Below are 15006 nucleotides of genomic sequence, written 5' to 3'. Positions count from 1 at the left end.
CTCTGCAGGGTAAATCTAGACAGCTGGGTAGACGATATGTTGAATCTGAGTTTTCTGTTGCACGACTGAAACAACCTTTGAACGTACACAAGTTCCACCAAAACAAGATCCTTCCCGTGATTGGTTAAAAGACATGCCAATAAACCAGAGCAGGTTTTTCTCCCATCCAGGAATGCTCTGTGGACTAGCCAGACCCTCCTCCGCGGCGCTGTGGAGGAGGGTCTGACAATGCGAGACTATTTCCACCCCACCTCCTTTCATTTTCTACTGCAACACCATGTCCTTATATTGCCACCTGATTTTGTGTGCGTCTTCTGTGCTGGCAGGTCCATCATGCGAGGCTGTGACAATATGTGTAGTTACTGCATTGTTCCCTTCACCCGAGGCAAAGAGAGGAGTCGACCTGTCAGCTCCATACTCGACGAAGTTCGTATGCTCTCTGATCAGGCAAGTTATAACACTAAAGTGTGTCAGTCAAATCCCAACACTTGTTTATAACACGTAGACCTGCACCAATAGCACTACTAGGGCTTTTGCACAAAGTATTTCTCTAATTTGGGAGAAACTGCTACCTGAAATGTATTGCAAATGTGAGAGATTCAGATAAAAGAAAACTAATGATGAAAATCAACACATAAATGTATAAAAACATGACAATCAATTCATTTATTTTTTAATGAAACCATAAATCCGACCTATTGCACAGAAAACGGGTAAGTCATTTAAACGATGTGACCAGTTATGTCATCACGATGGCTGTCAAAAGGCTAAATGAAAGCAATGGGTCTTAAAATGGGTTGAAAAAAATCTATGGAGGGAGGAAATCTAAAAATTCCGGGGAAACTCTTCTCACAATGGGAAATGCCGCATCATTCATGGATTTTGGAGCATGGAATGAAGAGCAGTGATTGGAATGGAGGTCAGACATATATGCTGGTGCTATTTCATGCGGTGCTTTAAAAAGTTAGATTAATGTAAGACTAGGGTTGGGCATCGTTTGGATTTGAACAATTCTGTTTCCAATTCTGATTCTTTGAGGGGTGAAGCAAGTCACATGCCTATTTTCACAAATAAGAGGAAAGTTTTTATTTTGATTCAATTGTGGGTTGCGGTTTTACTGGGCATTTTCAACGAACCAACCGCCGTAAAACAAGAAGAAGAAGGTCTCTGGGGCTGAATCTCATCCCCCTTATTTGATAGCCCCTCGAGTCCTTGGTCCTTGGCTGAACTGGACGTTGTTTTGTCCCTCCTCGGAGAAGGCTGTCTCAAAGCTCTTTATTTGGTCCCCGAGGAGCGAGCACCGAGGAGGGATCATCGACGATACACAAGAGCAGCCTTCCTGGAAGCCGTGCAGCTGAAGGAGTTGCTAACTCCGCCCACAGAGCTGACGAACTCTTGTGACCCTTCAGAAGAAAAGATGTCTCACCCCTCTAAAAACACATTTGCTCGATGCCTCTCTCCTCCAATGATTTCCTTAGTGGGAGGGATTAAGATGCGAGGAAGGGAGGCAAGTGGAACCTTTGTGTAGGCAATTTAAATACCTCCACACCCCCTGACTAGTGTGTGTGTGCGTGTGCGTGTGCGTGTGGTGAATGTGTTGTTTCAGGGTGTAAAGGAGGTGACTTTGCTGGGTCAGAACGTCAACAGCTACCGAGACACGTCAGAAGAACAGTTCTGTGGCTCCGACGTGACCAAGCTCAGCCAGGGGTTTAAGACCGTCTACAGGAGCAAACAGGGAGGTCTGCGCTTCTCCGACCTGCTGGACCGAGTGTCACGCATCGATCCTGACATGAGGATCCGATTCACCTCCCCTCATCCCAAGGATTTTCCTGATGAGGTACATGATGACACTTTACCCGCTGAACACGCATTCTCAACTGCACTGAATCTCATTACAACCCTGTGGAGATATATAGATGTTTAGCAAAGTATCTTTTTTCAGTTTGATCACAATTCTTAAGAAAACCCCACCACTTTCTGTGAAGGATTCCCTTTATTAACTTCCTGACCTGCTCCGTGTGCTGGTGTTGACAGGTTTTGCATCTGATTGCGGAGCGAGGGAACATTTGTAAGCAGATCCACCTTCCAGCCCAAAGTGGCAGCAACAAGGTCCTCGAAGCAATGCGCCGTGGGTAAGACACCGCTATGCTTTTTTTCCCAAACTAAATTGTCGAAGCATTTCTGTTTGAAATGTTGTTGATGAAGCCCCTTGTTATCAAATGTTCTCTTGTCATGTCTTTTCTTATAAAAATGTACAGCTACACGAGAGAGGCCTATCTGGATCTTGTGGAGAACATCAGGAGCATTATCCCAGGTATTTGCACTTTTAATTAGCAATGATGGCAATAATACTAACGCATTTTAAAAGTATTGTTCATTTAAAGACATTTCAATCAACTAAAAAGCAACATTACTTGTGTAAAAATGTACTTTGATGAAAGTTAAAAAGGAGGTCATTTAAAATGTACTCAGTGTTTGTGTAAGCCACATGTCCAATCCAATAACAAATTCCCTTTTTATTCAGCCTGTGCATACAACTGATCATCAATTATGAGCAAGCAACCACCGCATAGCTTTAAATTAACTACAGCAGGATCTGCTACTTTTATTAATACTAAAACATCTTATTTTATAAGATGCATGTGTTTTGTGTGCAGGCGTCATAATGTTTAAAGTAACTAGAAACTAAAGCTATTCGATGAAAGTAGTGGAGTAAAAAGTACAATATTTCTCTCTGAAATGTCAGAGTAGAAGAAGAAAGTGGCATGAAAAGACTTAACTGAAGAACAAGTACCTCAAGTGTGTACTTAAGTACAGTACTTGAGTAAATGTACTTAGTTATGTATATTCCACCATTAGGATTATGTAGTATTAGTATTAGCCCCTGAGCCCCAGCGTGCTCTCTGTGTAACTTAATGTGACTTAAAATGTTACAAAGGACAGTGCTTTAAATCAAAGATAGCGTTAGTTCTTCTCATACAGTTGTTAAAGTAAATGTTTTTTGTTCCTTCCACCCTATTCATGTGTCACCCGTCTGGAGGTTACCCTCCTCTACAATAACTTGACTTCATCAAAAAAACTCAAGGCTATTTCACACGTGGAACCCAGCTAGTGTGGTGCCCAGCTAAAAGCCCAAGATGACGTCCACAAATGTCTTGTTTTGTCTATAACTCAAAGATATTATATAGCGAAGAAACTAGAAAATATTCCCATTTAAGAAGCTTGAATCAGAGAATATCCATAATAGAAAAAAAAATCAACCACATATATTGATTACCAAAATGGTTGGCATTTAATTTAAATCGTTGACAACTCAAATTGATTAATCTTTGCCGCTCTAGGTGTGTGTTTAACATTATCGGCCTTGTCTGTGTTTCAGAGGTGAGTCTCAGCAGTGACTTCATCTCAGGCTTCTGTGGTGAAACGGAGGACGACCAGCAGCAGACTCTGTCTCTGATCAGACAGGTGGGCTACAATGTGGGATTCCTCTTCGCCTACAGTATGAGAAAGGTGAGCTCTTGTGGGTTTCTTGTGTACGTTTCTGTATTTCAGAATTGAACCCAGGCTGTTATTTTTAAGCGTTCTCTTCAGTTGCCCCATAAGTGATCTAGTTTGTATGTCTAGTAGTATGTCTTTTTTTTGTGAACGCCCTTTTGCTTGTCTTACTCAGAAAACCCACGCCTTCCATCGGCTACAAGATGATGTGCCAGCTGAGGTGAAGCAGCAGAGGCTGGAGGAGTGTATCCGTGTATTCAGAGAGGAAGCTGCACGGGTCAACGCTGCTCTCATCGGCAGCACACAGCTTGTCCTGGTGGAGGGAGTGAGTACTGCACACATGACTGGCACATCCTTCAAAGGATATCTGGAATATGCGTGAGTGGATATTATACCTTTATAATCCACCTATAATGTCGTTTAGCCAATGCTGGTACCAGCTCGGCTTGGCTGGACTCGACCGCGGTTCCCCGTCCTCCATTTTCCATTGCAGATTTAGTACCGCCTCATGCGTGAGGCAAGCGTGGCTGTTTGTCATAGCGACGCCGCAGGAAATTGCCATGACCTAATGCGACACACACAATGCCATTGTGTGGTGTTTTTGATTCTCGGCTTGTGGCCGTTGCCACGGCCAGAAGACAAAAGAAGCTGGAGGCAGCAAAAAAAAAAACGCCGCTGTCTAAACTATTTTAAAAAGGCGCATTTGTTCAGGACACCCCCGTCTGTCGCTAGCAAGGATGACGCGGTGATTAGTGACGATTCTCTCTGACCAATCAGTAGTCTGCAGGTTTGCACGTCACCTTTTGGTATCGCCTTAGCCACCACCTGAGGTGGTACTAAAAAAACGGACGTTTTTTCATAATAGATAAACCAAAAAGTTGAGTCGAGCAGGAAACGCGCCATAAGTGTATTTCCCTAAACATGAAAATAGAATGTTTGCCCCAACACATAATTTATTAATTCGCCTCAGCAAATAAATCCCGACAACAAAGATACCGCGCCCTATCTGTACGTCTACCTACGTGTTACAGATAGCTTAGTTTGAGATGGCCCTGGCCAGTGTTTGAGAAAATTGAAATGTAAGATGGGTGTTATAAGCCTAGTCTCGTTGTTTTTAGCCATTCTAGTCAATGTCGGTCTCTTGGCCGGTCCACTGCTTTGGTTCAGACTGAAATATTTCAACTAGTGGATGGATTTCCACAATTATTCATGGTGCCCAAAGGATAAATCCAAGATATCTTCTGACTTTTCATCTTGCGCCACCATGAGGTGCACATTTGTGGTAACAACTATCGATTGACTGGCATGAAAGGAAACAACACAGCTACAAAGTAGTACTTCTGTACCTCTGTACCGTGTTACCATTACACAATAGGAAGGCTACGCTGCTCATCTCTGGTTCCCATTTTTATGCAGGAAAGTAAAAGATCTGCCAAAGACTTGTGTGGGAGAACCGATGGCAATATGAAAGTCATTTTCCCCAAAGAAGATGTTGCTGTTCATCCTCTAGAATCCAACACTGCATCAATCAATGCTGGCGACTACCTGCTGGTGAAGGTAGGGTTTGGTACATCTTTCAAAAGTCATCACGTTTTTGTTTTTTGAAATAGGGCATGACTTATTACCGGCGATTATTATGAGTAGACAGTTCTTTATTACAGATATATTGGTATGTGTTGGCTGATAAATATGTTGCCGTACAGAAGTGCCAAATGTGTCATTTAGGAACATTGCCACTGTTGCATAGTATTTTCAGCATAGAGTAATGACAAGTTTATTTTTCATTTGTAAAATTTCCACTCACTGCAGTACAAATCTTTCTCAGAATTCCTCAATAAGCATATTTAAAAACCCAGCAAACACATTTTCTCAATCAGCTTCTTATCGGGCATCACCAAATGGTGGACCGCTCTCCAGATCTATCCCAACCTGTGTAACTAATTTCTGATTCAATATTGATAGTACATTATGATCTTCCTGAAGCGTTGCTTTATTCTGACGGTCTGGGCTTGAATCAGGATTTAGAAACATTTGGATTAGACTCTGATGACCGGTTGAATGGTTGTGTGTTCACTAGGGCTGGGTAACTGTTCGATCCCGGTACTGATACCAATACTGTGACTTTGATACAGGTTCCTAAACGTTCATTTTTTTTTAACCCAATTTTATAAAACAAAATGAAATTTCAGCATTACACATTAGGACACAAATCCTTTTATTTATTTTTTAGCTCCTCTCTGAGTGTCTCTGAGTGTAACGTAGCGTTTTCCCTGCGTGTCCATACGACGTGTAACGTTAGTCCGCCAATCACAAACATTTTGAGGTCTCGGCCGTAACGTGCTTATTGGCTCACTGACGCTGATGAGATTTACTCCTTAGGTATTGAAATATAATCAATAGTTTAGCAGCAATTAGATCAATGCCTAAAAAGTATTGAATTCGGTACCCAGCCCTAGAGTTACCTGTCACATAAATCTGATCAAACCACACATAAGCAGTCCTATTGGAGCAGATGAGCTGAGTTGTTAAGTGTTAATAACTCAATTTGGTCATGAATATTTGTTACAGTGAAACGCTTTGTTTTCAGGGGCATTTTTGTTTTTATGTTGAAAAAATAAATAAAATTGATGTATTTGTTATCTCAAATATTCTTATTGCGATTGCCCTAAAACTCTGTAATTCTACGGCTCTTTTTCAAATATTGGGAACATTTACTTAAAGATGGAGTACAAAAACGTGTTTGTACTCATCTTAAAATGAACAATCCCTTGCAGGTGTTCAGATGTAGGCAGACTCATGTCTAACCGTGATACAACAACCATCCTTAAAAAAAAAAAAAAAAAATGGGTCAAGTTATAAAGTAGTTCCCTGTCAGACATTTTAACAACCATCACAGCCCAGAGCTACAAGGCATTATCTGCTTCAAAGAGTTCATCATTTAATCATTCGTTGTTTTAATGTTTTGTGTCTTTTAAATATAGATATTGTCGGCCAACTCCCAGAGCCTGAGAGGCCGAGCCCTTAGTCACAGCTCCCTGAGAGGGACAGCGCAGCACTCCGAGACTCTGCCAAGGCACCAGCTTGGTGAACATGTGGCCTCAGACACAACCATGATTGAAAGATGCTCTTGATTGACACAGGTGACACAGCAGGAAGCATCGTTATTGTCCGGTAAAACTAGCACACATGCCTTCTTTTCTTGAATGACTTTGACGACACATGGAGGCTGTTGGACTGGATTATGTTCATTTTACAGTCACGACTAAGTATGTAGTTTGTACATGTTGAACTGCTTAAGATGCTGAAACTGGTTTGGATGATCTAAATTATATTTGTTTGATACATTTAACTGCGACTGATTTGTTTTGTCTGGTTCTTGATTTATTTTGTGGTATTTCTCTTCAAACTGCAGTAAAAATATCACAGATCGGCAGATTTGTGGAATCTCTCTGTGAGCTACAAAGGCAGACGTGGAGACGATTTTGATTAAAATCAGCAGCAGAAAGGGCAGTCATCTGCTTTGGAAGGAGCATGTTATTTAAAAAACAAAAAACAAGCTGATTTTGGTGACTACAGCAAACCCTGCCCTGCAGACGGTGTCCTGTTTTCTTGTGACACGACTGCAGTTGGAAAATGTTCACTGCTCCCATCTACATTTAATATGTAGAAGAAATCTGATCTGAGTTAAAAAGAAAAAGATTTTTTTTTTTATAAAGAACAGAACTTTTATAAAGAAAAAATACAAAAAAACTGACTATATCCAAAGGCAAACAGGACATCTGCATTTCTCAGGCTTGTAGTAGAAGTAAGATTTGTACATTATTCATTGGTTTTCCCTCAGGCAGTTGAACTCGTTGGCTGTGATTGTGTCTTCATGGCGACATGAAATAAATTCTGGGAGTTTTCCAGAAATGACGCTCAGCCCACGAACTGAACATCTGTCCCAATCAGAATATAGTCCTTGAGAAAAAAAAGCACAGTAATAGTATGTTATTGGCCCTGTTTATATAATAAATGCAGCTAGCTCAAGAAATGCAGTTTTTAATAGAAGGTATCCAGTCTCTGACCTTTAGGACCTGAAGCTGAGTGTTCACAAGCTTCATCTTTCCAAGTGTAGGAAGTGGGTATCCCTTTGCAAGTTCAACTATGAAGCAAAATGCATACATTTAGATAAACTACTCACATAATCCAACGTGGAAAACATTATAGTGATGAAATAAGCAGCGGTTTTATAACAAACATAGTGTGTGTAACTTTTACATATAAAGGAACATCCATTACATTCAAGCCCTTTCTAAATAACAATGCTGTCCGTATTACAAGATGCCAATACAGCATGTTTGTACTCGGAATAAGTAGTTAACCTTCATGACAAAATTTGCAGTGGCAGTGAAGCTGAAATACCTCATCAGGTCACACAATCTAAAGGGTTTACACAATACAGTGTGCCCTTTTTCTTTGGTGAATAATGTACTTCTGCACAAATCTACCAGAAAACAAATCCACAGCCCAACAAATGACCCCGTAAACTCCCAGCCGATCTGCATGCACCAACCCGAGTACATGACATGGCACAAACTTCATATAGGAGTCGAAACTGAAAATGCAAGAACTCACCATTGACGATAGGTATCACTACCACTTTGAGGACCATTTGGAGGATGCAGTGGAGGGATTTGACCTGCAGGTTAGGGTTAGTTTGTTAAGTTGGTACTGATGGCGCACACTGTGACTTGTGTTAGAATGCAGTTCTCACCTGAAACTCTCCCACATAACTTTTCCCCAAGGTCAGAGTCATTCTGTGCAAATTAGGCAAAATTAGACTGTGACGTTCATCTTTTCAAGGATCTTTTGGTCCCAATTTTCTTGGAAAAAGTAGTAATTTTTAGAAACTCACTTGTTTAGGGTGACAGCTCCAGCCAGCCTCATTTCTGTTACAAACAGTTTTGCGCTGACACTGGTCTCCTGCAAAGACAATATGGTGAGAAAGCTACTTACTCTGAACCACACAAATCGCTTTTTATCATACCTGCTGAGGCTGAGTAATGGTGGCGGATTCTAGGGCTCCAGCCCCGGATGTTTTCTCAAAGGCCCCAAATCTTTCAGGTTTTTAAAATAACCTTGTGTCATTTGCCCTCAAGTCTCTCTGACTGGCAAAATATTGGAGCTGAAGTTCTATTACTGGGGAACTATCACATTAATTATGCGAAATATACAACAAATAGTTCAAGATTAGTAATGCCGTTTACACCAAATTCCTACCCTACCTATGTTGTGTTACTTAAAAATAGGTGTCAGGAATGAAAATTAAAATTTGTTGTGTTCTGGTTTCAGAGTGATGACAACAGTTAGAGAACAACTCGAAATTAAATAGGATAATTATGTTTTCCTTCTATCATGTTTTTCCCAAATTATGTACAGATTTGTACCCATTCTATTATCAAAAGGTTTTGAAAATAGCTCATCTAGCTGCCGTTAATTGAGCATGACCCAGACCCCCCCCTAGGTTTTGAGCTGAGCCCTAGATGTTTACAATGTCTAGCTCTGCCCCTGGATGCCAGCTGTGTAACCTACCAAGTTTAGGACAAAGAGGGGGGAGAGTGTGGTATTGGCTTGGATAGCGTAGGCCGTCACTGTGCCAGTCGTCTGAACTGTCACATTGTTGGGTTCAAAACTGATGACGGGATTTTTCACCGTCTTCACCAGCAGTTTCATCATCAGACCCGGGAAACGCTTGGCAATCTGAAAATACACCGATACATTGCTGACAAAATTACCAATGAAGATGATACTTCTTATAAAATTCATAGAATGTGTTGTCACCTGTGGGATGAAGTCTCCGAACGTTCTGGTGTTGAGTCGGATGGGAAAGCCATGTGGGATCTGTTGTGACAGAACCATGTTGGAGGTCAGTGACGTCATGAAAGTAGATTCATGGAGGGAATGGGGAGGAGGCAGCTCACCATATCATCAGTGATGTACAGGCCGAGGGCTCCAGCTGTGTTGTAGACGAAGGCCGCAGAGTTGGCGGTGAAGACCGACACGCCGATGTACAACATGTTGTTGATCTGGGACGGCAGGGAAAAGGCTGCGGGGGAGAACGGAGGCTCCTGATGCTTCCCGATGTTGTAAAATTCGCCCTAAATGAATCAGAATAGTTGGGACATGACAATGACTGTCGTCTTTTTTTATAACCAAGCTGAGGATTCAGATATTTATGATATAGACTTCTTTACCTTCAAGCTCAAGTCTATAGAAGAATTTGACACTGTGGGTGATGACACCATGGCATATTCAATCTCTGCATACTGGTCCACCTTGGCTACAACTGCAGTAAGGGAGAAAGTCTCTCATAGCAATAATGAAACATCAAATTATTTGACATAAATGTGATGTGTTACCATAGACTGTATATTATTAATGATATACAGTCTAGGTGTGTTACCATTGAGAGTTTTCAACCGAGGGTTCAAATCAGATACTGCATCAGCCACCAGAGGGCAGATCTGCAACAAAAGAATAACAGAAGAAAATCTATACCCTGACTGCAAAACAAACCTAGTGTTACACAGTGCGTTTTTGTTGGAGACAACAATCCTTAAAAGACCCCTAGAGCACTTTAGACTACAACTGGTATCAGTAAACCAACAGCAGAGGAAGAACTTCCTTTAAAAGAATGTTTATTTCACAATTACCACTAGTTTGTGACAACGCCTGGATTATTGTTACTGATTGATTGATGGATTGATTCCAGTTTCTTTGCAATCTCAGTGAGAACTTCATATCAGTTCTATTTTCCAAGTGGCATGTATTCACAAAACATCCTAGATTTAAAGGTTGCTTCTGACTGCGAGTTAAGTGCACATTTCGGCCCAAGTCCGATTCAACAGTCAAGTCACGAGTCCAGAGAATAGCGCCTTGAGTCGGACTCAAACCTGAGTCCAGCGCTCGAGTACTCCATCATTGCTTCCTTGTACTTTATGATTACACCCCCAGAAAGGAAGGGCGATGATCAGAAACCGTGTCCGGTTTGCCCTCACCTGTTTCTGCAGTGCATTTCGTAAAGCCTTATCAATGAAGTCTTTGAAGAGATTGTACAGCCAGCTGAAACGGAAAGCACTCACAGAAATTAGAATATGCAACATGTCAAGCACAAAAAAACCCTCGTATTCCATTCCCTCACATGGGTTCAAACGAAGTGCACAGCAGGGTTTCTTTTACCTGGCTCCACCGTGGAATTTGATGCTCGCACTGCCGACAGCGGCCTTGCAGCTGACACTACTGACCACAGGTCGGCCTGTCTCATCGCTCTTAATGGCAATACTTGTAGCGATAGTGAGATCATTGACATTCAAATCAAAGGAGCCGCTGTCCTTTCTGTGAAGAGAGAGGAGTCACTGTTGCAGCAGAAATGTCAAAAAATGGATTTAACTATACTCTATTAGGAAGAAATCTTTTCTCACTCACATTATTTTCATGTATTTGACCCTCCAGTTTCCATGCAGGTGGAGGAAGGCGTTACCAATGGACAGTCTGACACCAGTCCCTGCCACCAAATCCAGTGCCGACTTCGGTAATCCCACATCCACGATTTGCAGACTGGAAGAGACAACATGCATGTTTGTAAAGGCACCTGAGATCCCAGTTTGCTAATTAATTGTGTTCGATAAAAACTGGTGCATTACTTCGACAGGCTGTACTGGACCTTGCCAATGGGAGACACCTTCTGTGACCCTGATATATCTGGGACTTTGATGGTTTTAAGTTTCTGCTGGATCGAAGCCATCCCCAGTTGTCTGCCTAACATAATGCAAGAACATTTGATGATGAAACTCTGGAGAGATCGGTGCTTTTCCAAATGAAAGGGTACTGATGTGCTGCACACTTACCATATTCCAGGCCTTTTTCTGTAAGCCTGACCTCTACCCCAGGATTGGTGCCTAAAGTCATAGGTATTAACGCCACGAGAGGCAGCCAACAGCACAGGAACATCTTGACTGTTAGGAGATAAAAAGGACAAAATCATCAGCAAAACTCTTGATTTGTTTTATGGATATGAGACCATAAACCAAGCAACATTTCTGCTTTTGTGTGGGGAAGCAAAAAGCTTCCTCTTTTAGAGCTGGGCTTTTGTTTTTTATTGTTGGTTCCTTATTTACTGATATATCTCATTCATAGAACACAATTCTAATCTTACATTGCTTATGTCAGTGGTTTCTTCATAAAGCACAGCCCCTTCTTTTTGAAATAACTCAGCATTTTCTTACTCATGATCAAGACAATATAAAATATAAAATTAGGGAAATTTGTGTTTGGAAGATTTTTTCTCTGTGGTTAGAATGCTTTTTGGCAATAAATCTTATACCGTGGGAAAGCCTGTTTAGTTCACTTTCAAATGGTGCCCCAATTGTAAGGAAAATGTATTTGTTGGATGAGCAGCAACGCTCAGCATGTGGGTTGCACCCATGAAAAAATTGCCAAAACTCATCTGCCAATGCTAAACAGCTTATTCTGCCGTTGACTCATTTGGTGGATTGCAGGATTGAAGTTTGAAGAAATAAGACATATTGGCAAAGTAACAATTTATTAATTTCACAAACAGGAGCCTCAGTAGCGTGTGGTAGAACCATACACAGCCACAACAGCCCGTCACCTCCTCCTCGTGCTGGTCACCAGCCTGGTCACACACGGCTGTGGGATGGCGTCCCGAGCTCAAAACAAGTGGCAATAGCAACAGCAACAGCAACATCAACAGCAACATTTGGCAATGGCAGAGAAGTTTTGGCATATTTCTCATGCTGCTCATCCAACGAATGCATGTTCCTTACAACTGGGGCACCATTTGAAAGGGAACTAAACCGGATTTCCAACGGTATAAGATTTATTGCCAAAAAGCATTCTAACCACAGAGAAATAATCTACCAAACACAAATGTCCTTACTTGTGCTAAGTTTACTTTGCATGTATAGTTCTTTTTTTCCAAATAATGTTAAAATGTAAAGGAAAAAGTGAGGTCCATTTTGTGGAAGAATCTTTACTTCAAGTAGATAGAATTTAGATAGACCAATATATTAAAGTAAAAATACTTCATCACAACGCTCAATACTCAAATTGGTCCCGTGACTAACAAACACGATAACCATTTATTAACATCTGAAGTGTGACAAGGGGCTTATAGTCACAAGCCATATAGTTTGGAAACCACTGATTTAACTTTAAAAAAAAGTATTATATTTAATAAGATTACCACGTTTTTAAATATTTAAATCCTAATCTGAAAATTGACTCCACTGCAAATAAGTTTCATGTATTAAAAAGTTTAATATTTATTTTTTTTCAGTAGAAGAAGTATACATTAACAAACAAAAAGGAAAAATCAAGTAAAGCTCAAACTAAAGGTACTTTCCACCACAGCCTCGGGTTGGAGAGGCCTGTGAAAGAGCTGGCTCTGAGTGCTGTAGAGGAAACCACGTGACCCTCAGTAAGTCAGCTGGGAAGCCAGACTTTATTAAATTAGGCTGAGATTAAAGGCCCAGTCCGCCCTTTTTGTTCATTTAGAGTCGGGATATTTGAATAAGTGTGGAAAGATTTTACAGATGTAATATTCACTTTTTGGAACAATCTAGTCATTGCATTTCAAGACACAATTGCAATATTTCAGTATCCGCTAATGATATGGCTTGAACATGCTGTTTTTTTTAAGGAAGAAAAAACTATTTTAACAATAGTGTGTCCTTTTTGTGCCTGTTATGTTGCTTAAACTTTAGTATATTGCATGTTCAAATTAACCGATTTCAGGCTCATGTTCGTGATCAGACTGTGGTAGATATCTACCACAGTCTGATAGATATCTACATATCTATCATTCTATCATAGACTGAACTGACAGAATGTGAAACATGTCACTACCAGGGGAAGTTTCCATGTAGGTCAGAAGAGTATAAGGAGAAGGTGTGCTTTCATAAAAAAAAAAAACTGTAAACATGATCTAAAAGAGCTGTTTTTCAAAGAGAAACCATGATTTACTACTGGAAATCCAAACCACTCATTTCTGACTTTACATACTAAGACAGCAGCACTTAATTCTGAAAGTAGTAATATTTCATCTAAATGTAGGTTCATCCCAAAGCAACAGCAACACCTGTAATGTATGAAACATCAGGCACATCTTTGTCGATCTGCAGCCTGTTAACGTACAGTACTCCTCAACAAACAGGCTTAACACTGCAATGGAAGCAGAGGTGGAAACGCACATCCTTTCAGCACAGTTGAAATCCACTGGAATTTTGTCGAGAACATTTCCAGATACTACAATTCAAGGTCCCTTTACACATCGCGGTTAAAGCGGTAAATATTTGGACCATCATTAGAAAGATTAAGCTTTGAGAACAAACGTGAGAAAATCTCCAGACTACTCAGGCTACTACAAAAAATACCATATAAAATAAGAAAACTTTTCCCTTGTAATTCTTTTAAAACTACTACATATTTGTGCATCTTTCGTTTCCAGAGCTTTTAGGGCCAAAGTTCCCCATACAGTGATAATACAGGCTCTCTTACCTGAAGCAGCAGTTTGTCAGGTTCCTCCTGAAGTGTCAGTCGGACTGCTGAGAGACAAAGTGAAAGGGGGAAGGGAGGCGCGTGACCTTTAATTCAATCAAGAACTAAACTTGGCTAAGAGGACTTCCCCAGATAAAGCAACAATAAGCAGACTTGGTAAATTCAGTGCTTCACTGTCCTGCTCTCTTACAATGTCTTTAATATTATAAAATACTAACAGCTCCTATCTGAGTGTTGTCTGCATAGGAAAAAATCTCTGAAAGCTATGGTTCTAAAAGCTTGACGTGGTTTTGGACAGATTTATATCTTTGCATATTTGTATTCATATTTGTTGCCAAGTTTGCTTCCTTGTGTCACTTTCCAGTAAGGCAAGGCAGGGCCGTTTTATTAATGTAGCACACTCCAGCAACAAGGCTGTAAGGTGACTCCTCAGATCTCAGACTCAGAAAAAACCTCTGTCGGCCTCAGACAAAACGGCCTCAGAAAAAAAAGTTGTCAGAGATAACGTTGCCTAGAAGCTGTATACAGCTATGCTATTAATGGTGTTTTTAACCCAATAACTGCTGTTTTAATCAACGTTCATTCACCAGATACTATCATGGTTTGTATGTATTTCTTTTATGTTATTATATTTAATTGCCCGGGAAGCTGGATTGCTTTGTTGTTTATTGATATTTTTAAAAGTATATTGCTAAAGTTGTGTTTAAAATAATAGCAGTCCAACATTACTAACCTCGTAAATCCTATTTTTTGGTAGAAGTGATATTTCTACATGGAAAATAATTTTCTAGTAAGTGTTGTAGAGTCATAGAAAACCAACAGACCCAACTGTCATGCCATGCATGCTGCTCATTCTGTGTAATTGAAGATGTAATTGAAAGGGACATGATCAAAATAATAGCAGTGTTGTGTTCAATTAGTGAGTTGATTGATTCTGAAGAAACACGTGTA

General features: G+C 40.6%; 2 protein-coding genes across 3 annotated transcripts in view; one reads left to right on the top strand and one right to left on the bottom strand.

The window, feature by feature from the left end:
• Window positions 1-13532, top strand: part of cdk5rap1 (CDK5 regulatory subunit associated protein 1) — a 15411-nt gene extending 1879 nt beyond the window's left edge. The window contains exons 6-14 of one of the 2 annotated variants that reach the window (XM_032514282.1): window positions 327-447; window positions 1607-1837; window positions 2035-2132; window positions 2259-2314; window positions 3380-3510; window positions 3671-3820; window positions 4912-5052; window positions 6477-6635; window positions 10990-13532. In XM_032514282.1, coding sequence (XP_032370173.1) covers window positions 327-447; window positions 1607-1837; window positions 2035-2132; window positions 2259-2314; window positions 3380-3510; window positions 3671-3820; window positions 4912-5052; window positions 6477-6626 — 1078 coding nt within the window. In that variant the 3' untranslated portion in view covers window positions 6627-6635; window positions 10990-13532. Of the gene's footprint in view, window positions 1-326; window positions 448-1606; window positions 1838-2034; window positions 2133-2258; window positions 2315-3379; window positions 3511-3670; window positions 3821-4911; window positions 5053-6476; window positions 6636-9738; window positions 9834-10989 lie in introns of those variants that run through there. The other variant, XM_032514283.1, reaches the window with a different exon arrangement.
• LOC116688316 (bactericidal permeability-increasing protein) lies at window positions 5769-14312 on the bottom strand. The gene is made up of 16 exons (XM_032514284.1): window positions 14056-14312; window positions 11385-11492; window positions 11181-11295; window positions 10963-11094; window positions 10717-10872; window positions 10536-10599; window positions 9941-10001; window positions 9732-9823; window positions 9459-9635; window positions 9319-9378; window positions 9070-9237; window positions 8393-8460; window positions 8252-8294; window positions 8113-8176; window positions 7563-7639; window positions 5769-7455 (listed from the first exon to the last, which is right to left on the bottom strand). Exons 2-16 carry the CDS (start codon window positions 11485-11487, stop codon window positions 7414-7416), a joined length of 1422 nt encoding a protein of 473 aa, XP_032370175.1. The 5' UTR covers window positions 11488-11492; window positions 14056-14312; the 3' UTR covers window positions 5769-7413.
• Between the last annotated feature and the right edge of the window lie 694 nt (window positions 14313-15006).

This window comes from Etheostoma spectabile, chromosome 4 (genome assembly GCF_008692095.1).
Source record: "Etheostoma spectabile isolate EspeVRDwgs_2016 chromosome 4, UIUC_Espe_1.0, whole genome shotgun sequence".
NCBI lineage: Eukaryota > Metazoa > Chordata > Actinopteri > Perciformes > Percidae > Etheostoma > Etheostoma spectabile.
This window is presented reverse-complemented; position numbering and strand designations above follow the sequence as displayed.